The following is a 24,462-nucleotide window of genomic DNA, read 5'->3' on the forward strand; positions in this document are numbered from 1 at the left end:
GCCACACAAACAACAGGCATGGCAACACCCAACCAGCAGTCACATAAACAATGACACCGCACAAGATCTATGATACTATTCTGCTCACCTCCCAATCCATATCTTCATCATTCCACTTGTGCACCATTTACTCTTGGTATGGACCCCAAATATCTCTTGGGCAATGGCAAAGAGCCATAGGATCATGGTAGGCATCAGATTGGGTCTTACAACACGTCATGTTAGTATGCCACTCTTGCAAAGTGGCCAGGAGGTCCTTCATCCAGTACATTGCTACTCTACGCTACACAAGTATAAGACCTAATGCAACTAGCCACCAACAATCCTTTGGAACGTCCCTGCCATAACCAAGGAGGTCTACTGGAGTAGTATTTGCCACGGTCTCCCCCGCGATCTCCCATAGATCCTGGAATATTGGTTGCCAGAAGCACTTCCCACCCGGGCATTACCAAGCCACATGAGCAAAGACAGCATCATTCACTCCACAGCGTGGAGAGCAGGAAAACTCTTGCAGGCCATATTGAAATAACCGAGTCCATGGAATAATGTTCCCAGTTAAGATACTTGAAGTGCAAAAGTTGATAGTGACCATTCAGAGACATAATTCGAACCATGGAGCAACAGTAGGTCGATTGTTTGTAACTGTAGACTATATCCAAGTCCTCCTGCAAATCCTGGTGAGCCATGGTGTCACAGGGTAAGAAGGCATATAGTGTAGCAATCACCCAGTGCGGTGATAACACCTGAAATAAATAATTTAGAGCTGATAGCTCCATGGGTTCCGCCAGTGATTCACCCAGCAAGGCTTGCATCGTGTGACATGCTTGATAGAAATGGAACTGTGCAAGTACAGTAGGCACGTTGCACTAAATACTAACCTGGGCCCAGTCACAGGGAAGACCTCTTCAAAGAAGTCACCCATATAGTACATTACAAGCCTCTTAAGTGTTGTCACAGCTGCCCTCTCCTAACCTGGAGGAAACCACACACACCTCTCCAGGGGCAGCCATTGGGAATTGAGCAAGGACCAAGCCTATGAGCCCATAGACTTCTTCCAAAGGCATTCTTGTTCCTACATAAATATTGGGGCAGCGACAAAGTAAGAGCAGCATCCCGTCCCAGCCAAAGATGCTGTAGGGCAGCTAGAACATGAAGCCAGAAGTATGCAAACATGCACTGCGCTGCTTTATAATAAGCTTCTGGATCTGGGACATTTAGCCCCCCATCAGATACAGGACCAAGAGCGTATCAATAGCACGCGCAGCTGCTTACCAGCCCATGCCAGTCGCACCTGTAGGGCACGCAAGGTCCAGAAAACTGTGCTGCTTGGTAACACCATAGGGATGTTTGCAAATAAAATTAGAAATTTAGGTAGCACTACCATCTTCATGATGGCTATGCGGCCATAAAGACAGAGATGCTGGCGAATCCAATGATCTTTTGTCTCTGTCAGATGCTCTATCGCCTTCTCATATTTCCCCAGCATTACTCTCTCTAGGTCTGTGACAACCTGAATGCTCAAATATTGTACTGGATACGTAGTCCACTTGAGTGGGTACTCCAGCTGTACCGGTATTGTAGCAGCAGTTAGGGGGAAAATGAGAGATTAACCCAATTAATTTGCAATCCAGAATGCCTTCTGAAGAGTGTGACCTCCATAAGTACTGACGTAAGGTTACTTTCCAGACTTTTGATGTACAGGAGCATATCATTCTTATAAGATTATATTGTGGTAAATGATTTCCTTGATGAGCGTGATATTCCCTCAGTGCACAAGCCAGAGGTACCGCGATGAGTGCATATAACAGCAGAGACAAAAGGCAACCCTGGCATGTGCCTCTCATAATGGCTATTGGAGCTGACACTAGACCATTAATACACTGTCGGCTCCATATACATGACCTGGACCTGATTCAGGAAAACATCTCTCACCCCCACACGCCCCAGCACAGAGCACATAAACCAACACTCAACAGAGTCAAATCCCTTCTCTTAGTCTAAAAAAGTTGCTGTTGCGCGCACGTCGGTCTCAATGTGGTAGATCGCACCAAAGAGGGTACGAAGATTGCATAGGAGAGGAGACTGACCAGGTAGTTCAGGCAAAGTTTTCATGAGAATTTTTGTGTCTGTATTTAAGAGCGACAATGGCTGATAGGATGACCAGTGATCATCTAGCTTACCCTGCTTGAATGAGGTGACTAACACTAAATCGCACATCATTGGGGCATATGTCCAACCGGTACCATCTCCATGAAAAGGTTGACCAGATGAGGTATGAGTTTGTCTTGGTAGGCCTTGTAGTAGCCACCATCAGCCCGTCGGTCACCCGGGACCTTCCCGCCTGGCATATCTTTCAGTGTGACTACGACTTCTGAGGGGCGGAACGGCACCATGAGCCGCTCCCTATGCGCCGCCGTAAACCAATTCCTGGTAATATGGCTGGCTCAGTATATGATATACACTTATGTAAGTGGACACCTTGCACTGATCCAGACAACCCTTGATTTTAGTGGTCTTAGACAACTTTAGAAAGCTCTCTAAGTTGTAGCTGTGGAGAGCAGCCTTCAGGCTTAGTCCAGAAGGAGTGTAAAGCAGCTTGTTTTACCAGAACACAATCTTATAGGTATAGATTACGTGAAAAAGAACCACACAGTGTATTTATAAAAATATGTATTTATCATAAGACACTCACTCACACATTTAGATATCTCCTAACTGGAGATATACACAATACTTTGCAAAAGAAACAGGTAAGTAGCACAGAATACACAGTGGTAACCAGGGGAGACAAAACCATATACTAAAATAGTGGTATGCGAATCACGACTCGAGTCAAAACAATACTCAGAGGACGTAGAAATGCAAGGGACCCAAGGAACCAACTAAGGTGCCCAGATGGTTGAAGTTGAAGTGGTGTCTGAACTGTCTTATGTCTCATGATGGATCTAGGGGCCCACCCCCAGGTCAGCCCTTAGATACCCTAAGGAAGGGTTTGGGACGATACAGGGATCCCTCCCTAAGGAGGGGCTGGACGAGAGGTAGGATACTCCCTTGTCCTTTTTCCAGTTTCACGCCAGAGTGGGAGCCACTAGTTTGAGCTTGACTATGCAAGGAGGGGACCAAATGCGCCCAGCAGGCAGACTATGTGGTGCTGGCAAGCACTCCCACCCTGCCCAAACACACTAAACCCTTTCTGGGAGGTGGTCACACCTCCCTGAGGCAGGATGCCTATTGTTCTGCCTTCCACTGCTCAAGCTTGGCTCAGCAACATGAGGGCAGAATCATGTTTCTGGTCGGCAGCATCCATGTTGTGCTGTCTGGGTCTAGAAGACTGGTAACGGGAGCACTGAGGGCTTAACAGAGGGCTTTTGCAGTGCTTGGAATCATACCTCCCAAACTGTTTACAGTGTGGGGGTATGATTCTAAGATGTTTGATACCAAACACAGCAGGGTTTGTTATGAAAAAAAGAGACAAGGCTAATTGAAGAGAACGACCAGTGGTGGCGCCTGCTGTGTGTCACGTGTTATAATTTCGGTATTCAATCTGCGACGGTGCCCCAGAAAGGAGGAATAGCCTGAAACCCCCAAGTCGGACCTAGGTCCTAAACACAACAAAACATGGGATCTGTGCACACGTCAATTATTATACTGTACAATATCGACAGTTGAATCATACACAAAACAATTCAGAGACAAAGAATGTTGATTTAGTCTTGATTGCTGTAATCTTCAATTCAGAATTTAAGTTTGCAACGCCCAGCCAACACGTGTTTCGTCAGGGGGATATACCCTCGACTTCGTCAGGGCTCTAAAATGTACAATGGCTACATGTTACATACATGTACCAACACTACATAAGTTATAAATTCATTTATCACAGTAAAACGTGTAATAGTTTTTGTTAAACAATAGTGCAGACTAGAGAGGGGTATTTGCAACAGGTTCTTTAGACCTGGCCTATAGAAAAGCCATTTTATCCCACCCAAAGTGAACTACATCAACTGTATATTTAATATAAACAGATATTGGTTTGTATTCTCTACTGTCTGACCGACGCTTCATTTGGTATGGAAGGCTGAGAGCGGTCGCGAGTGACCCGGGTGACCCTAATCGGATCACTTCCTTCACCCCTCCTGCCAAAACATGCAGAGGAATAGTACCCAGGATTATTTTATTTTCTGGTGCTACTGGTGCAAGTGACTTTTTGAGAGTACAAGGTGGTAGGCTCAATGTGCATCTCAGTGGGGCAGTCACTGTATGCTCTTCCTTGGTGTCTCGACTTTGGTCTTGTGCCATTGTGATGTTGCTGATGTGGGCAATACAACTGCACTACTGGGGACAGGGGTGATTTGTGTAACGAAAATGTCTTCCACCATCAACATATCTTATTCCATGCTCACCCTTTCACTCCTTTCACCAACTCCACTTGCAGTTTTTTTGTTGCTAAGGTGCTTCTCCCACTGGATTGTGTGGTGTTTTCTCAAATGGGTTTTACCAAGTTTGTACCAACCTTAACATGACTAACACTATGGGGCCCATTAGGATGGCGGGCAGATCGCCCCCGGTAGCCTGGCGGGGGTGATCCTCCCGTCATCCTTGCTGCAAAGACCCCCGGCCTATTAGGATGGCTGGGGGCCATATTAGAATGGGCATTTTTCAATGCCTTTCCGTGACGGCAATGCCGAGACTACCTTCGAGGGCCCGTTGTGGGCCCCAGGAACTCCGGGGAGGGGGGTAGGGGTTGCACATGGGGGGTACCTATGGTACCCCCCTGCATTTAAAAGTACAATGTGGCAGGCACCGCGCGGTGCCTGTCACATTGTGCTTTGAAATGCACAACATGCATTTTTACCATTGCTTTTAGCACCGCCCGCCGCAATGGTAAAAATACAGGAAGCGCCCACCACTGTGGCGGGCGCATCCTAATTCCCCCCACAGACCCCCGCCCTTATGGCTGGTGGTCCCGTTGTCTGATAGGATGGCGGGCGGACACAGTCCGCCCGTCATCCTAATGTCCCCCTTAGTCTGCGAGTGGAGCATATGACAATACTTGGCACTTTTTTGCAAACCGTAAAGAAGTCCCAAACTGGGGAGGTCAACTTTTTTGCTGCTGTGGCCTTGCAAATATGACAGCTGGTGGTGGATGGTGGTATCTGTGTCACATCCCTCAGAGCTGGGTGAGATGGGGTAACATCGTCTCCACTGGGGCTACGCTAACAGCCATGATGAACGGCTCATCATCATCTTCCTCTACTTCATACATAACTATGCACCTAAAACGTTGGTAAAAAGACTCCGCTTTATCATTGATAAGTGATCACATAAGCAGCAGGTTGGCATAGTGACATCCTCTAGCTTCCTTCAACTTCACCACATTAAGAAGATAAGAAACTTCTTCACCACTGACGCCTTGATTCAATTCATTATGACTATAGTCATGTCAAGACTTAACGATGCCAACTCCCTCTATCTGTGCTTCCCGAAGTATCTCATGCGCAGGCTCCAGCTGATCCAAAACCAGGCAGCTTGGCTGATCAATCGTCTGCCCAAACACTGTCATATTTCCCGGTTGAATACAGAGCTCCACTGGCTGCCAGTCATACAGAGAACGATGTTCAAAGTATGATGCACTATCTCCAACCTGCATTTGGACAGTCCCTCCTTTATCAAATCTCGGGTTGTTAATAAATACTGCCCCACCAGAGAGCTAAAATCCATCCAACTACACTATCTTGCTATCCCTCAAATTAAAAGAAAGAGGAAAGGCGGGACTAGGTTCCAAGTCACTGCCCCGAGCATAGTACTCATTGCCTTTGTAGCTTAGGACCACCACTAACTATGCCAAATTCAGAGAGTTGCTCAAGACCTGGCTCTTTAACCAGGCCTACCAATAATTCTAGAGCTATGCTGGCTCAGTTGCTAGCGCCAAGATACCATTCGGTGAAAGTGCACTTTAAGAATTGTAGTAACATAACATAACATATTCCTTGGTATTACTATGGACTGCTATGAAGGTATGTAAAGTTTATGCTGCCTGTTTTATGCTAAGCAAAATGGAATTCAATCAAATAAACACATGGATGCATTCATAGGCACAAACAAAGACAATTGTATTTTAAGCATTAAGATAAAAGAACGATCAAGAAGCAAATGATAGCTGGTTCTATGTCCTGGCCCAAGAGATTTGGCATGACATCGTGCGGAAGATCCCCTTGGGGTCTTGTTAAACGATAAGCTAGAAGATATTCTTACTAGCACCTCCCATGGGAGCTGTTACATTTGTGCCACTCTAAGCCTATATAGGACCTATTCTACCCAGTCAAAGGCAGGCATACCTGGTGGAAGAGGAACCCCAAGTCCCCATCCATAGCATTTTGTTATTTTTTCAAAGGCATAAGGTCAGTCTCTTTCGGATCAAAGACTTACAGTTATTCTAAGGACCCAGATGACTCCTGCTGAGCTTCAACCTTTCCATTTTACGAAACAATGAAGCTAAAATACAACAGAAATAGCATAAAGTGTGGTGCATTTAAATGTGTCTACATGCATGTGTGTCTCTGTGCATTTGTGTATGTGTGCGGGGAGAGGTTAGGAAATAGTGGGAGAGGGATGTAGTAACATTTTAACAACGAAATTGTCCTTATGTCGCACACTGCAAATTCACCTTCACCTTAGAGATCTCCTTGTTTGGTATGTCATTTTCACCCATTCTAATTTCTCACTCTCTTAATTGTTTTTTTCAATTTACTGTACCAATGAATGAATAGGATATGTATAAAGTGCAGAGAATAGCCACAATTGGGTGTCCTGACAATAGGCTGCTAGAGGAACAAAAGCAATTTCAGAGGGGCAGGGGTCTAGATAATTGCAGTGTGAAGAGAACAATCTTTAAATATTTTCTGAATTGCTGATGTTAAGTAACTTGAGGAAGAAGGACTGCCAATTCGTTCCATGCTTCATATGTGGCATTGGTAAAGGAGCAGCGGCGGCCCATGTAGGTAAGAGTGGTGGGGCAGTGGGGCCGAGTTGGGGTGTGATTAGGAATGGACACCTAGCCTCACCAATCAGGTGTAGGAAGCAAAAAAAAAAGAAGTGTTAGATTTTAAAGAGAGAGCAGTGAGTGTTTAAAGCGTCTTTGAATATAGCCCGCGCCAGGGCCATTTACTGCCCCTCGGTAGAAACAAAATGCCATTACAACATTTAAAGATCGAAAAGATACATCTCTTTTCAATCCCGAGCCATTGTTGTGAGATATTACAAGATTTATTTAGACCCAGAAGTACTCGAGAAGAACATTCGGGATTAGCTTCAAATGACTAGTTATTTTAGGGAGTCCGCCATAGAGTTCATTGTATTGGTTCAGTCTGAGGGTGACGCCATCTTGAATGGCTGGTTTCCTATGCTGAAGTGGAATACCTTATTCCAGGACAGAAACAAAGTGAAAAGTGTTTTCAAAGAATGCTCTTGAAAGGAGAGTTTAAAGTCAAAGGTGACCCCTAGATCTCTTGCAGGTGCCACCTGTGGAGTTGCTCCTTTCAGATGATCCATTCCCGACATATAATTCCAAATGGTGGGATTGTCAAAATTAAAAATGTACATTTTGGCTCTATTAAGTTCTCAGTCAGTTGGAGTTCATCCACTTTGCAGTGTATATCAAACAAACACATTTAAAACATCCCTTGGTCGTCCTCCAATCTACTAGAAGTTGAGCATTATCCACAGAGGAGTAAGATGTCAAACCAAAACGCACTGCTACTGATGAGCATGCTCTGTACTTGTTGAATGTCACAAACAAAACCCACCCTCCAGTAAGTATAAACTAGCAAGTCCTAGGGCTCCACATTACAATGTGTGTGTGTGTGCGTATGCGCCTGTGTGTGAGCGTGTGCGCGCGTGTGAATGTGTGTGTGCATGGACCAACACACAAGCTACTATATATATATATAGGATTATAATTATAGATTGATTTCTATGGTGCTTACTATCCCTGCTAGATTAAATTATTAAGAGCTACAGGTATGCTCATTAGTGTGAGTTCCTAAAAATGATTGATGGGATGTTTAGAAAGACAAGAAAGGCTATATTTTGTTAGGTTACAGGCGTATGGTTTAAAAAAAAAAGAGGTTATGAGTCGAGATGTGGGAAGTTTGTAGAAATAAATATGGTTTAAGGCACAGTGGAATACAACTTAAAAGTGAACGCAGGTGGTGGAATTTTAGGAGAGAATCACTACCCCCATGTCCCTCACGTCCTCGTCCCATTCATTTATATTGGAGATGATCAGAAGAATGCTGGTACACTAACCCCGCCCCTCCCACTGGGAGTATATAAACCGAACCAACCCAGCATTCTCCCTGTCGAAATGAAGGCGAAAGAATACTTTCTAGCTTGAAGTTATGTTAAATTGTTCATACTGAGTTCATACGAATGTATTGGGAGTAGGCTTTTGTGATAGCAGTGCAATCTAGGACATAAAATTATAGGAGGAAGCAACAGTATTTGCATTTAAGCTAGCTTATTGAATCATAGCATTAGTATAGAATTTACAATTCCAATGTGGACCACCAAGCAACTATTTAAAGCATCGGATGCTACTCCGAAATATGTACAATTATGCGGTCATCATGCACGTAATGAGAATATACTAAAAACCTGTACAAAGCACTAACTTAGATATGTAAGGGACAAAAAAGGTAAGGGAACAATGGAAACATCATATATTACTGAATAAATGAAATGCGTGTTCCGGTATTGGCTTTTGGATATCATTAAGAAAAAGCATTGAACCATCCAGACAACAAAAGAAGGACTCGAAGGATTTATGAGCCCTTTGCCAAGTTGCCCATTATTCACTGAAAAAGCCCAGCCTTTAAGTGTGTTGATCGAAAAATGATTCAGACAATGATTATATGGTTCATTATAAGAAAATAAAAATAAGTATTGTATAGACAACAGCAACAAACAACAGATGGCTGCAGTCTGTTAACGCTGCTCACAAACCTGTGGTATGTGCTGTATAATTGTTAAGACACAATTTTGGCTTTGCGATTTGCTCGGAGCCATTATACCCCATTACATGTTTGTTAATTGTGTTATTGTAATTCAATTACACATCTACTGTAAATATAGTTCACCAGGCTAGCGCTATCGACAATATGGGGCCGATACCGATTTCGGCCAGAAGGGCTCCGAACCATGGGCCCGATGTAGGTGGCCTTTACCGGTCGGTAACGGCCGATTTCGGCCGTTACCGACCGGTAAATGGGTCAATGAGATGTAGGGGGACCTTGTTTACCGATTCGGTATATTTACCGAATCGGTAAAGTTACCGAATCTGTAAAATACCGAATCGGTATTCATACCGATTCGGTATTTTACATATGTAGGTGGGACTCTTCTGAGTCCCAGAGGCCTTACAGAATCGGTATTTTACCATGAAATAAAACCTCATGGTAAAATACCGATTCCGGTGTGCATGCACATGTGTGCATGCACACCTATGCCATGTGACAGGCAGACCTGCCCTTAGGGCATGTATGCCTGCCACATGGCACCCACGCCTGTTTAGGGGGTGCCAGGGGGTGTCAAAGTGACACCCCCTGCACCCTTGTGAAATTCGGTATTTACCGATTCGGTAAATACCGAATCGGTAAAGCCTATTGATTCCTATGGGCTTTGAAGCCCATAGGAATCAATAGGCTTTACCGATTCGGTATTTACCGAATCGGTAAATACCGAATTTTACCGATTCGGTAAAAGGGAACATCTGGATTCCCTACATACCAACCCCTCACATTTACCGAATCTTAATTACCGAATCGGTAAAATTCGGTAATTTTCGGTAATTAAGATTCGGTAAATGTTACTTACCTACATTTGGCCCCATGTTCGGAGCCCTTCCGCCCAAATCGGTCATTGTCGGCCGGATTCGTTCCCGACCAAGCCATTCCGGTGGGCTCGGTCGGGAATGAATCCGACTCGGATTCCCGGATTGCGGACGACAGAGGGAGTACGATGACAGCTTCTCACTGCCTTTTCGTGTCGGTCTGTCCGGCACGAAAAGGCAGTCGGAAGCTGTTTCTGGGGGCCCCCAGCAGGGCCTCCATGGGTGTGAGGCTGCCGGATGGCAGCCTAGGGGGCACCCATGGTGCCCCTCCTTTGATCCCCGCACCCGGTGACAGGCACCTTGGGGTGCCGGCCACAGGGTGCCGGGATCAACTGCACCCCTGCTTTCAGCAATGCAAGCATGCTTTCCGGTCGGAAAGCATGCTTGCATTGTCAGGTGTACGAATGCGACCGAACCCTGTTCGGTCACATCGTACTACAAGGGCAGTAACCCACAACAGCAGGTCGGTGGGTTACTGCTCCGGACGGATGTCGGACGGACTCAGGTCCGTCCGACATCGGAATCAGCCCCTAGGAAAGAAACCCAGAAGCACAGGAGAAGAAAAGGGACACATCAGGAAAAAATGCTGGGAGTTATACTTCGGGATCAGAGAGTCGTGCCAGACTGTGAAAAGAGAAGCACAACATAGTAAAGGTAGAAATAGCATTGCATGAATAAACAGCGTCTAGATCTCCACCAGATTTAGATCTACCTTACCACCACCGAGTCTGTGCACTCCACTTCGCCTTTTGTAAGTCATGGCCCCTTCACCAATGGTACTAAATAGCATACACACAGTGCACATCAAACTCTCTCTCACTGTATATACTACTATAGTTTAAAGCTCAAATTCAAGTGTATTACACAGTACAGCAAAATCCACAAGACAAACACTTTTTATTGCCTCTTAGATTGCACAAAACCATTACTTGAGGAAAGAAACAAGTCTAATTTTAATGAAGTGATCATAGAGTAAGTTTACCATACAGCACTAATGTAACCCCTTCTATCCTGGTTTTGTTTAAAGCATTTTTTTACATTCCCCATAAATAGTGCTTGGTATTTGTTATCCAAAAGAAAACCAAGCCCTTAATTACTGAAATAGCTCCCTTTTAAATGCCTTCAAGTGCCTTAGTAAAAGCTTATTAGTATACAGAGTAAATTAGAAGGTAATTAGCAAGACTGTACACTAGCTAATAATATAAAATAAAATAAAAGCCATGAATATCCAAATGTAAATATTTAGTTAACGATGTAGTACAGATGACTACTATTTAACCAATGTCCAAGCATTCACAATTTTGGCAGGGATGAGATGTGAGGCATGTATAGATGAGAAAGAATTGCAATTTTCAACATCATACAATGCATTCAAATGAAGAAGCGATGTTTCCTAGAGCCAAAGGTGGCAGCTGAGCCACAAGATGACATTTCCACCTGAAGAAGGGATTGGTGGTGGCATTCCCTCTTAACCTTTTTCATCTTCTAATAATATAATGTCACCCACAAATATATATTTATTTTAATTTGACATTTGTTCATATATTAGAGATTTCTGAAAAAAATGGGGTGTTTTATTGTGAATTACCCTTTAACCTGAGGTTCTCTGCATTAAACTCTGCCAAGGGCTGGATCTGTTCTAGACTTGATTATACAAAATCAGGTGTGGTGGATAAGAGGTGTGTAAGCGCATAAATGTGCTAAGACTAGAGAGCATACTAAAGAGTAATTGTTTATTTACAAAAAAATATTGCCAACTTTTTAGAACCCAGGCTCCTGGTCCTTTAGACGGAAACGAGCAGTTGTGGTACAGAATCAGGCACACACACCCACTTGCCTCTTCTTGACACTCTCCTTACTTCTTTCTCCACCTTGGATATTTTTAAGTCACTCTATATTTTTATGAATCCAGGATCAAATACAGTCTTCTGGGATATTTAAATTCACCTCACCATCCATTCTATTCAGAGAGCAACTTCTTTAATCAGATCACAGTAGCCTTATGGGTGGTCTTTTTAGCCTGGGAGTACACTCCTAATACAAAGTCCAAAATCTCCATAGAAAACGATTTTGGCAGACTTACATTTGTAAAATGTGTTTTAGAGTAGGCATAATCCAGCGTGTAGGTGTCCCACAAATCTGCTTATGCTTAAGAAGTCTTAATTCTCATCAAATTTTCCAATAAATCTCATTCAGATTAAATCTTCTGCATGAAAAAAATCTCCTGTTCTTTTTTGGCCATTCATGATATTAATACCTCTGATCTATTTTCATGATTGAAAAAACGTTTCTGTGCATACTTAGTTATTTTCAACATCAACGTTTTTTTTATCAACAATCAAATATACATTTTGAATTACACAAGGAGCAGGATGCAAGTCTAGACTACATTGATTTACTCTTCAGCAACAAGAATCTAGAAGCTCCTATAGCAATGCTAAGTCTATTGTGTGTACAGAGCATATCTACAATAAAGTCAGTGCTCAGTTTTATTCACATAAAACGGCCAGGTAAGTTCCTACTTCCTCCATCCTTCTCCTCCAGCTCTTCTTATGCCCACTGGGGTAACTTTGCTCTGTCACATCTGGGGTCACCCTTCAGTCACTGCACTCATGCTTCACTCAGTGCTGTCTTCACTCCAGCAGTTCCTTTCCTCCAACATGCCTACTGGTGCTCTTTCACTCTACACAGATTAGACTTACTAGTGAACTGTGTGTAAGCGCGTGCCGCTCAATGGTGTGCCATCTTTCGTGCAGCACATGGCCCCGCAGTTAGAGGGCATGGTCTGTGATGCTCCTATTCCATACCTACCTCCAGATTTGCCACTTTCATGCTTGATGTCCTGTAGTGCTCTCTACACCACCTTTTATCTGGCCCACTCTCAATACAATCAGGAACATATCCAGTCTGACATGACCTGCCTTCCACACTCTCCTTCACTTGGCTCTGCCCACAACTTGCTTGCCAGCCTTCAACCAGCCACTAGCAACCTTCAAACCCAGGGCTTACTTCAGTTCTAGCCCTCCCTGCTCCAGCTTCGAGTTATGTTTTTACTCTCTCTCCAGCTTTCACACTTAGAACTTCTCTAACACTCTACCAATGCCCACTCTCTATACCGACAGTTGTGCCTGGTGATTTTTCTTGCCCCTCGTTCATATGAATAGTCACCTTTCCCAGTTTCTAGCGACCACACAGTCCTGATGAATCATTGTCAATGTCCAGTATTCTTCTCTTCCCAGTGTCTTCCTTGGTTCTGACTAATTTCCCTTAGTGAGCCCTACCTCTAAATCTACTTTCCCCAACCAGTGTCACTTCAGGCTTCTGGACACTGATGTCTCTTGGTTTGCCAGTGTCTCTAGCTCCGCGACACAGTTCACATTAGTGTTCAGCCTTACTTCATAGCTCTTCATGGATGAGAAGTCTCCTATATTATCAAAGCTTTAAAGGACAGGTAAGAATTTTCTCCCTTCGATTATGTTTTTCCTTAGTTTGCCAATAAGAGCCAACAGTTAGGGCTCAGGAGTTTGAGTGATCGCAGGGTTTGTAATGGAGTATTATGGGTGATGTAGGCATGATGATGGAGACATAATTGGTTGATTCGATCCGGGCAGGTCGTTTTGAAGGTTTAAAATGGGTAGTTGAGAGTGGTTTTCAGGTGTTCACGCATGCACTGAAGAAAATCAACACACGGGTATGAAGGAAACAGAGTCAAGTTACGGGCATGTCCCGATGTGATTTAATCCAGAGGGGTTAAGGTGGTTACTCGGAACGAAGGTAGGGGGTGATGGGTCATGAAGGGGGTGAGGGTGCTGGTAAAAGGGTTACTGGTTTGTGCAACGTTTTGTATAACTAATTGATGGGGAATGGTTTTGTTTGGAGTTAGTTGAAAGATGAATTTAACAGGTGGGTAAACCAGCATGATGGTGAGAAGCTTGTTTGGGCATCCTGTTGTTAGCGTGTAGTTATGCTTTAGAGGGAAAACGTCAAGGACTGGGGGGCATATTATCAAGGGGGTTTATCTCCGCTTTTTTGGCTTTAAAAGCCAAGAAAACGGAGATAAAATTATCTCCCTATTACCTAGCTGCCGCTAACACCAGTTAGCGACAGCTAGTAGGAGATAGCGACCATCTTGGGCCCAACTTTGCATGTCAGTAATATTTATCACTAATGACATGCAAAGTGGGCGTGCCAAGATGTTAGCGACTGGAAACAGTCGCTAACATCGCTATCTCCTATTACCAACTTTTGGAGATATTCGCGCTAAGCGCGAATATCTCCAAAAGCTAACACCTGCCCTGAGCAGTTCTTAGCCATGTTATCCAATGGGAGGTGGATAACATGGCTAAGAGCATTAGCTCGCTAATGCATGAATATCGCGGACTTTTCAGCGATATTCATGCTTTGCGGCGATTTTTACCGCATTTGCGTTAAACCTTGGTAATACCAAGGTTTATTTGCGGTAAAAATCGCCGCAGCGCTGCGGTAAAATTTTGTCTCTAACCAAGCAATAGCGATAATTATCGCTATTGCTTGGTAATATGCCCCGGGTTTTTATTTAAAAAAATGAGGTGAAGCTTTGATAATGTTCTGCATGCATTATGACCTGAACACACTATCTAAAGTCGATGATTTTTCAATTTGTAGTGTACCCCTGAGGAAGGGCGGTATCATAGCCCGAAATGCATTGGGAATTACATTTATCATTGATGACTTCCTGTATACATTCTTGCTGCAGAAAAAGGCCTGGAATGGCATATCTGAAGTATTAGATATAACAATACAGAACATCTCCCATGTGACAGCATAAAAATTGAAGAAGTGGAATAAAATATTGTGGAACACTATGAATAAAAATTTTGAAAGAAGCCAGATGTGTTAAAAATCCTGCATGATTTTTGCGCTGAGCTGTGCGTCCGGCACTGGAGTCTATTCCAGTCTTTGATCATGTTTCATAATCACGTGCTAATAAGGCAGACCACGATTCCGGGCTGCATGCATGAAGATAAAAATAGCGAAAACTTTTGCTGAAAAAGAAAACTTGAAGACTGGTGTGCACTTGGACACCCCCTTTTTTGTGTAAAAATAAGAAAAGTCATAATCATAATGATTCTTCAGTATCTAAATATAATGTAGCACCAATGCTGCATCATTCCATATCGTACACTAATAGGCATTTTGGTGGAGAAGTGTGTCTCACTGGTTAGAGGAGGCAGACCCGGACGCTGAGATCAGACCCGGGACCAGGGTTCAATTCCCGACACGGCAGGCTCTTGAGCCCAAAATGTCTACGGACTCAGTAATTCTCGCTTCGGTGCCTACTCGAATCACAGGTTCACACTCTGCAACTCTGGGCAATAGCTTGCTTAATCTCCACTACGGCCCCCCGTGGCGGGATGCCTGGCTTTCACCTTGGGGCTATCTCACAGGGAAAAAAACAGGACGGGTTCCCATTGCAAAGCGCTTTGAGACCTGGCGGTGATATTGCGCTATATAAAAACCTATCCATCCATTCCAATTTTCCACTGTAAGTAAGTTTTGAAACTAGAAGAATTGATTACATAGGTTTTGGGACTCTTTAAGAAATCAACTCCAAAACTGCTAAATATATATATATATATCAGTTAATTTACTTTATGTCTACATTAATTTGAAAGCATTAAAATGAAAAGGAAGAGTTTGTTATATGTTGTAGTGCATTTCTTTGCAGTAAAAAGAGCTATAAAAAACGCAACGTCCATCTACAGATGTCCAAAGCACAAATGCTGAAAGGGAACTGGAGCACTGTGACAGAGTTCATCCTCATGGGACTCTCAGATGATCCATTTCTACAGAAGGTACTCTTCATACTCTTCCTCCTGATGTACATTATCGGAGTGCTGGGTAATAGTGCCATCTTCACTCTTATTACTGCAAACTCTAAACTCCACACTCCCATGTACTTCTTCATTGCAAATCTTTCACTGGTGGACATTAGCCTAACAACACTCACGGTGCCCAACCTTCTACTCAACATCCTCACACAAATAAATACCATCTCCTTCACTCTCTGTATCACACAACTCTTTTTTTTTGTGGCTGTGGCAAGTGTTGAGAGCCTCTTCCTGGGAGTGATGGCATATGACAGGTATGTAGCCATCTGCAATCCACTGCGGTACAAAACGGTGATGAACAATGAAGTCTGTACAAAGTTTGCCTGTATCACGTGGTTGACAGGGATTTTGAACTCCTTGTTACACAGTGGGATGATCTCAAGCTTATCTTTTTGTGGGCCCAACCAAATTCAAAATTTCTTTTGTGATATTCCACCCTTGCTAAAGCTCTCTTGTTCTGACACCACTGCCAATGAGTTGGTACTCTTCACTGAGTCATCCATGGTTCTCCTTATCTCCATCCTCTCTATTGTGGTCTCCTATGCTCGCATTATCATCACTATCTTAAAGATGCAATGTAATGAAGGAAGGCACCGTGCATTTTCCACCTGTTCTTCACACCTGATGGTTGTCGCATTGTTCTATGGGACAGTTGTTTTCACCTACATCCGCCCAAGATCCAGCTACTCTCTGCAGAAGGACAAGGTGGTAACTGTCATATACACAACCGTCACTCCCATGCTGAACCCCTTCATTTATAGCCTAAGAAACGAGCAAGTCAAGGATGCACTGAGGAAAGTCCTTTGGAGAAAAACTGCTACTCACAATATGTAATATTTACAGAGAAGGAGAAAATGACCTGTATACAGTTTTTCCATGCAAAGATTGATCTAAACAGAAGAGGCACTTGTCAAGGTGTCAGACTAGGTTTGGAAAAAAAGTGGAAATAAGGAAGATTTCGGGTTGGGTGAAATGTGTTGGATTCATTCAGGTACAGTTAGAGGGACAGTGAATTTTCACATTGTTCCTAAGGTGAGCTTACTAGTAATTTTCAGGAATTTTAATCAATGATTGGACACATGATATGATGTCATCCTCTAAATAATTTGACTAGAAATACAGAATGTCTCAATGCCCTTGAATACTTTATATTGCTCAATTATATATTAAAATATCCATGTCATGTTAAACAAATCCATCAATAAAATACCAGTGATCCCTTCCAATGTATACAATATATTCTAGGTATCTAGCTGATCATAAACATTTAGTTTAAACATTATTTTGCAAGGTACAATTTGTTGCTAGGCTCAGCATATTTGCATGGAACTCATTCAAATATATGCTTCTCCTATCTCTATCCGATTTTCTTGCGAACCTCTTGGGCTCTGAAACGCAAAGATAAATTCACAGAGAGTACAGGGAGGATCACGAGTAGTAATGTTGAGAGCATTGACCTGTCAGACCTTTAGAACCACTCCATAAGTCATCAATGCAATCTGTTAATATTTATTTAAAACCAGCAAAGATTAGCAGCAATGATTGAAGTGTCTTTTTAAATATTGTCCTTTGATTCAGAACCTTTTTCCGGTCTGTATGGAAGGAGTTACCAACATATTGACATTTTAAAAAATGTGCTTTCTAGTTAAAAAGGAATGGCAGAAGATAAACGTAAAAGTTTGTAAGAGCTATCATTTGTAAGACATTTGTGGAACTTTTCAACTGGAATTCAAACTTGCTAAGCAATGACCCAAAGTGGAAGTTGTTGCACTGCTGGGCATAATCACTTCTAACTACCACTCATGATATTGTTCTAGTTATGATAGATCTAAAAACTGCATGGCCAGGGATAAACATTTCTCAAAAGCATAAATCACATTGAAATTAATCCTCAGATTTATTTATTTAGAATAATTTACATTTAAATTTTGTATTTCAGCACCACTGCCAGGGCTAGCGTACAAAAGTAGCTCTGTTGGAACGGCAGAGGTAACGTTCGCCACCATCCCGACAAACACTACTGCCCTCAAAGTCAAGGCCTAAATTTATTAACCTCACTCAAATAGATGGGAACACTGTGCCTTTAGAAACTTCTTCAATATTTTCCAGCTTGCTTGATCCTCACTGATTAACATGTCAGAAATTTTAGGCCATTACTATTGCTTCTAAACATTATAAAACATTTCTTTTTCCTCAAGGTACAATCGTAAATTCTAGAACCAAGCCATGGTAGTACCTTCTTCTAAAAACCCACAGATCACAGAATATTATCACAATACTATTCAATGTTTCTTTTTGCCTGATCAAAAATCATTGATACCTTACCCAGCTTTCAATTTCAGAAAGCTTATGGTGGTGTTTAGATCACCACCCTCACCAACAGAGCATAATGTCAACTCCCTGCTGCATCCGACCGATTATGATGCTTCCCAACATCATTCCGGTGGACTCGCATTGACTTCAATGTGTGGCTGTGTTTTGAACAAGAACACAGACTCCCATTGAAAAAAGGGGTGGTTGAGGACAACCTTGCACCCTGTAGCGGGCACTCCATGGTGCCTGCCACATTGTGCATTGTTGAAAAGAGGGGTCCCTTGAATACCCCCAAAGGACCTGCTAAGGGCCCCCAAAGACAGATTCCGACAGATTGTTTGTGTCAGGCAGACAGAATCAGAATGGCTGTCCGAATCAGTCATCTTAATTGCTTGCTTGGAAACCGTGTCGATAGAGCTGTACAATTCAGCTCCAAAGGACTCAGCCTGTCCGAATGCCTTTCAGAACCGAATTGGAAAGTCTGAATGGGTTTCCGGCATTGTAATCTGTTGTTGGGAAATGTGTACGATTCGGTCGGAAACAAGGGTTCCCGGTTGTATTCTGAGATACCGAATCCCATTTGGTGCCTTTCCGAATGACATCGTAATCAGCCCCTAAGAATGTAATGAAAATGCTATTATGAAAACATTATAAGAATCAGTGTCATGCTTGCTTTACATAGGAATAGAATCAAAGTATTTTTTTCTTGTCAAAAATGTCATAGACACGTGCCTCCAAAGCAGCGACAATTTTGTAATTGTTAAAAGGTGGACTTCACCATTCTACAAATGATCTCGAGTTTACAAAACTAACTCGTGTAATACCAATTGTGATAATGGAAAATATTATTATTGAAGAAATATTGGCTCTGTGTGTCTTCCTCATAGTATTGTTATTACAAATATGAAACATTGTATTAACAGATAGATCTAATTTTCAGAAATGTTCTTATTAACATATATCAAAAAGATCACTGAGCCCAAGTATAATGCGGCCTAATGTGTACTTCGTTGTACTAACTTTTATGATTAGTGACATGTGATCTAACAGATGAAATATTTACTTGTATACTAACCATGATGTCATAATTAATCACGCAGGCATGATGTTTGAACTGCCATCATATCATAAAAATACAAAAGTAAGACATTGGCTAATTAGTTGCAAAAGATGTGAGTTCTTCACAGATTATTACTTTGTAATGTTCTCTTCACTTGGAATCAAGGGGCTCATTAGGATGGCGGGCGGATCTGAGTCCGCCCGCCATACCTGCTGTGTTTGGATCGGTCGCCAGACATGCGGCAGTCCGGCACCATGAATCAGGATGTGACCGCCATGGTGGCGGTCACATTCTGCAATTTAACACTGCAGTGGGTGCTACTGACTGCAGCACCCACCACAATGTTAAAATCGCATGTTTTGCATTTCACTACACCACATGGCAGGCACCACACGGCGCCTGCTACTTGGTGCAGGAAAATGTAGGGGTACCATAGGTACCCCCAAAGTGCACCCTACCACCCCTAGACACAAGGGAGGCCTGCAACAGGCCCCTAGACCCAATACCACCAGCCTTTCCATGGCAGCGAAGCCGCCATGGAAAGGCCTTTCATTTACCACATCTTAATATGGCGGATGGTGCTTGCTAGGCACCACCACCATCTTAGTGACCCTGCTCCACCCGCCAGGCTATCGTTACGATTGCCACCGGCGGTAAAACGGCAGACGAAACCCACCACCGTCCTAATTTGGCGGTGGGTAAATTTCATTACGATGGTGGAACGATCGCCACCACTGACCCCGGCCTTCTTAATGACCCCCCAAGTACCCCATTACAGAAGCAGAGCGGTCCAAGGCCTACTCAGAGGAGGTGGTGTTACTCACTGGTATGCAAAAACAACACTCAATAAATCATTTTCCAATCGATATTCTTGTCCATGATACTCTTGCTCATGATATTTCTGTCTCACGATATTTCCAACTTGATATTTGTGTCAGTCGATATTATTGAGTCAATATTTTTTATCAACACTTGCCTGGGGGAGCCAGGTGCATTGTTTTCTGCCCATTCCTTCTGGGGTACCGAGTTTCTGAGACGGATTTCCCTAGCCGGTGGGATTGATTATTATGACGGGCATGTCTTTTAGCTGCTGGTGGTGAACTCTAGCCATCAGGAGCATTTTCTTCAGGTCCTCTAGCATTTCAATTTAACTTTTGTTGCTGAAGATTGTTTTTCTGCTCCAGCTGCTGGATCTCTCCTCTGTCGGTGCTCCTGATGCACCCTCCTTCTTGGGGGGCATCTCCGACAACCACTACATATCTGGAAGATTTAAAAAAGCTAACCTCAAGTGGTCAATGAAAAGCCTCAGCCCCACCCCAACTAACACAGCTGCCTGATCACTGTCTACCACAAATTCAAAGGGCTGCTCTTCCTGTGGTTGGCTCCAGAGGTCCGGCATTCCTCCTATTTTTCTTTGGGTTTGCCTAGGTCAGGTGCAGTCTCAATAATCAATGAACACATGTAGATATCCTCCCCACGCCTTCCTTTCCCAGGTACAATCCAACTAAATTACTCTATTGTGTGTGGAGGCCTTTAATCCGCCTGCAGGCCAGAAGTCCTGGAAACCGATTATTGCTGAGACAGGAAAATATTATAAATTTCAAAGTGCCGTAAAAGTATAGAACATGTTTACCTTAAGTTTTGTATCTGACCAGCATCTTTAGAAGAAAGTATGTAAAAATGTTGCGGCTCAAATTACATCCCATAATTTATAATTCGGTGAGCATGTAGCCTTTCAGTAAGCACTGCATATGTATACTTTTAATGTTCATTCACCTAAGGCCTGTACCAGATCAGCACCAATCCCTGAATAGTCCCTTGTATGACAGGCTACCTGTGTGCACCACACATAGTGTACCTCACTAAGAAAGACTGTAGTCTCACGTACAGCTTGCATACAAATGCACATACACTCAGACATTCGCCTGTAACCAGCCAGAATCTTTCACCCAGCTGTGCTGCAGTAGCCAGAATCTTTCACCCAGCTGTGCTGCAGTAGCCGGAATCTTTCACCCAGCTGTGCTGCAGTAGCCGGAATCTTTCACCCAGCTGTGCTGCAGTAGCCAGAATCTTTCACCCAGCTGTGCTGCAGTAGCCAGAATCTTTCACCCAGCTGTGCTGCAGTAGCCGGAATCTTTCACCCAGCTGTGCTGCAGTAGCCGGAATCTTTCACCCAGCTGTGCTGCAGTAGCCAGAACCTTTCACCCAGCTGTGCTGCAGTAGCCAGAATCTTTCACCCAGCTGTGCTGCAGTAGCCGGAATCTTTCACCCAGCTGTGTTGCAGTAGCCGGAATCTTTCACCCAGCTGTGCTGCAGTAGCCGGAATCTTTCACCCAGCTGTGCTGCAGTAGCCTTATCTTGAATCGAGAACACTGGCTGTTAGCACTCCTAGTCCATTTCCACAGACTCACTCAAAATATAAGTCCAAAGGCAAGTAATCAAAGGCAAAAATCTGGGGGTATTAAATGAAGTAACTCTAGTTTACAAACATCATGTTTGGATAGTAGCCATTTATTTCATCCAAGCAATTCCTCTTTTCTTTATTATTTTTCTAATGTCCCTTCCATACAATTGAGTAACTATTTCAAGGACCTGAAATCTGAGTTGGCTTACTCAGTATCTTTTTTCACTGACAGTCACATTGGACCTGGTGCTTGTGTTGCCTTTTGATTTTGATCTGTCTTTCCCACATACTGTAGTTCACGTGGACATTTTGCGCAGTATATAGTTGCTACTATCTCATTTCCCCATATATCTGAGTTAAATTCTGCAGAGGAAAGTTGCAGCTCTTTTTACTATGACGTACATTGAATGTTCAAATGCAATCAATGTGCATTCTCAGATTGTAAAATATCAATGTTTTGTTAATAATGATTCGAATAGACATGTTCAAGTGAAATATTTGGACACAATGTTTTGGTTCTAGTTACAGATATTTTTAAATAATCCAAATCTTGTTTTTGTGTGGATACATTCAATAGCTTCTGTTCTTATGTTTTGGGTATATTGGCCCACATGCATCAAGCATTTTTGGAGTTGCAAACGATGCGATTCCTTAAAATTGGCCGTTTGCGATTCCAAAAGTGCTGTTTGGGATGCATCATGCTATTTTAGAAATCGCAACTTTTTTGCGATTTCTAAAATTGTGATAGCATATAAGAAATCGCAATTTTGCGATTTCTTAAATGCTATGCATCATTTCCAAAAAATTTGCAATTTTTCAAATTGGAAGTGCAAATTACCACGAAGTTCAACCTCGTGGTCATTTGCGAAATTGTTTAAAAATGCACAAAAATGCATTTTTTAAACTGTTAAGTTACAGATACACATGTCCTTAGGACATGTGTGTATGTAACTACTACTGAAAAGTACATTTCATGGGTGCAGGGGGGGGGGGTCATTTAGACCCCCCTCTCCACCCTTGAAATGGATTGATGAATTGCGATTTCAAATTGCGAATTCGCAATTCCCATTCATTCCTATGGGCATTTTGGCCCATAGGAATGAATGGGAATTGCAAAATCGCAATTTGAAATTCGCATTTTTTATGCGATTTGGTAAAAATAGCGATTTTTACCGAATTGCATAAAAATGAAAAAATAATCATGCATAGGCTTTTGCGATTTCTAAATTGCGAATCGCTATTTTTCGCAATTTAGAAATCGCAAAAGCCGATATTGATGCATGTGGGCCCATTGTCTCCTGTTGAATCTGCAGGTGTATTCCCTTTTTGTTTCTTTGTTTGACCCCTGTAAATGCTGTGTGGTTCGTGTCGGTCAGTTTTCAAAAGACACTTGGAGCTTTATTACGATGTCAGTTGGAAAGGCACCGAATGTCATTTGGATTTTCTAACCCATGTTGGAACCCATGTTTCCAACTGACTCGGAAACATTCCTGACTGATTGATTGTGATAAAAGGTATGTCTGATTTGGTTCCCACTGACATTCAGAGACTCAGAGTCAGTCGGAATCGAATCGTGCAGCTCTACGGACTGTGTTACCAAAAGACATATTACCCTGTCTAATTTTGACAGTCTTTCTGAATCGGTCTGTCTGACACTAAATGGCTTTCGGAAACTGACTGTGGGGGCTCGTAGCAATCACCCCTTCACTCGGAGGCCTCCAGGTGGTGCTTGTGGGGGTACAGATTGAACCCCTCTTTACAACCATGCACAGTGTGGTAGGCACCATGTGTGCCCGCTACAGGGTGCAAGGTTTTCTGCAACTAGTCAGAGCTAAGGCTCCCATTGAAGTCAATGAGAGTTCAACCGAACGGTGTTCAGAAACGTTGTAATCAGTCAGTCATACTAGCCAAACCCAAGTTGGTCAGCTTTGACAAGGAGTTGGTCAAATTGTTTTCTCACGGATATCGTAATGAGGCCCCGGTTTGTATAATGTCATCTTTCACTTTGATTAGCACATCTACAAAAGCAATCTGTGTCAGATCTACATCATTACATAATTTTATATTGATGCGTTTAGCATTTAGGTGTGTGATGGAATTTAATAGTGCCTTATGTGTCCCTTTCCACACTATAAATATATCATCTATATATCTTAAATAGATGATCAAGCCATCTATGCATTTGACATATTTATAGATGTTAGCGTCCCTCATAAAGCCCATTGACGTGCTATTCTACTGCAGGAGGAAACTTTAATTTCAGCTGAAACAGCCATGGTAGACGCAAAATGCAGCAATAAAATCAGAAGTACGGCATGTACCCTTACTTGTTTATTCGGTAATAGTGTCCATTGCACTGCCCCTATTCCTTCAAAATGAGATATGGCAGTAGGCAGAGCTTTCAAATATACAACATTGCTCTAAATAGTCAAGTGTATTATGAATAGGTCTCAAATGAATTTCAATCACACCGGAGTATTCTGAGCAATTTCAGTAACTCTATGTTATTCTTTGATGCAGAATTACCAATAATAACGCATGATTACACGGAATTATGCAAGTTACACACACTCCTACTAATACCACACCTCTTCATCTGCCTCACATTGTACATAGCTGCATTTCACTTTGATACATAAAATCATTTACATAGCTCCTATCTGAACCCAGTATTAAATGGCACAAGGTAAGACATTTTGTGATATTGTGGAATATCAACAATATAACATGTTTTGTCATTTCTAATGGAGCTATATGAGACCAGTACAGATGGTTTGTGTTCATCTTTTTCACACTATATCAGACAACACACTGGTTAGACCTGTCAGCCTTAGGGTGGTCTTCTCCTAACTTGTTGCCATCCTCCTCCATTTTTTCGGATCTCGTGTTTGCTGGTTTAGGACCCTAAGCACTTTACCATTGCTAATCA

General features: G+C 42.8%; 1 protein-coding gene across 1 annotated transcript; it reads left to right on the forward strand.

The window, feature by feature from the left end:
* Positions 1-15,645: 15,645 nt before the first annotated feature.
* Positions 15,646-16,590, forward strand: LOC147684550 (olfactory receptor 5AP2-like). Its single transcript, XM_086939709.1, has one exon. It carries the CDS (start codon positions 15,646-15,648, stop codon positions 16,588-16,590), a length of 945 nt encoding a protein of 314 aa, XP_086795835.1.
* Positions 16,591-24,462: the final 7,872 nt, after the last annotated feature.

Source organism: Lissotriton vulgaris, chromosome 10, assembly GCF_964263255.1.
Source record: "Lissotriton vulgaris chromosome 10, aLisVul1.2, whole genome shotgun sequence".
Taxonomy (NCBI): domain Eukaryota; kingdom Metazoa; phylum Chordata; class Amphibia; order Caudata; family Salamandridae; genus Lissotriton; species Lissotriton vulgaris.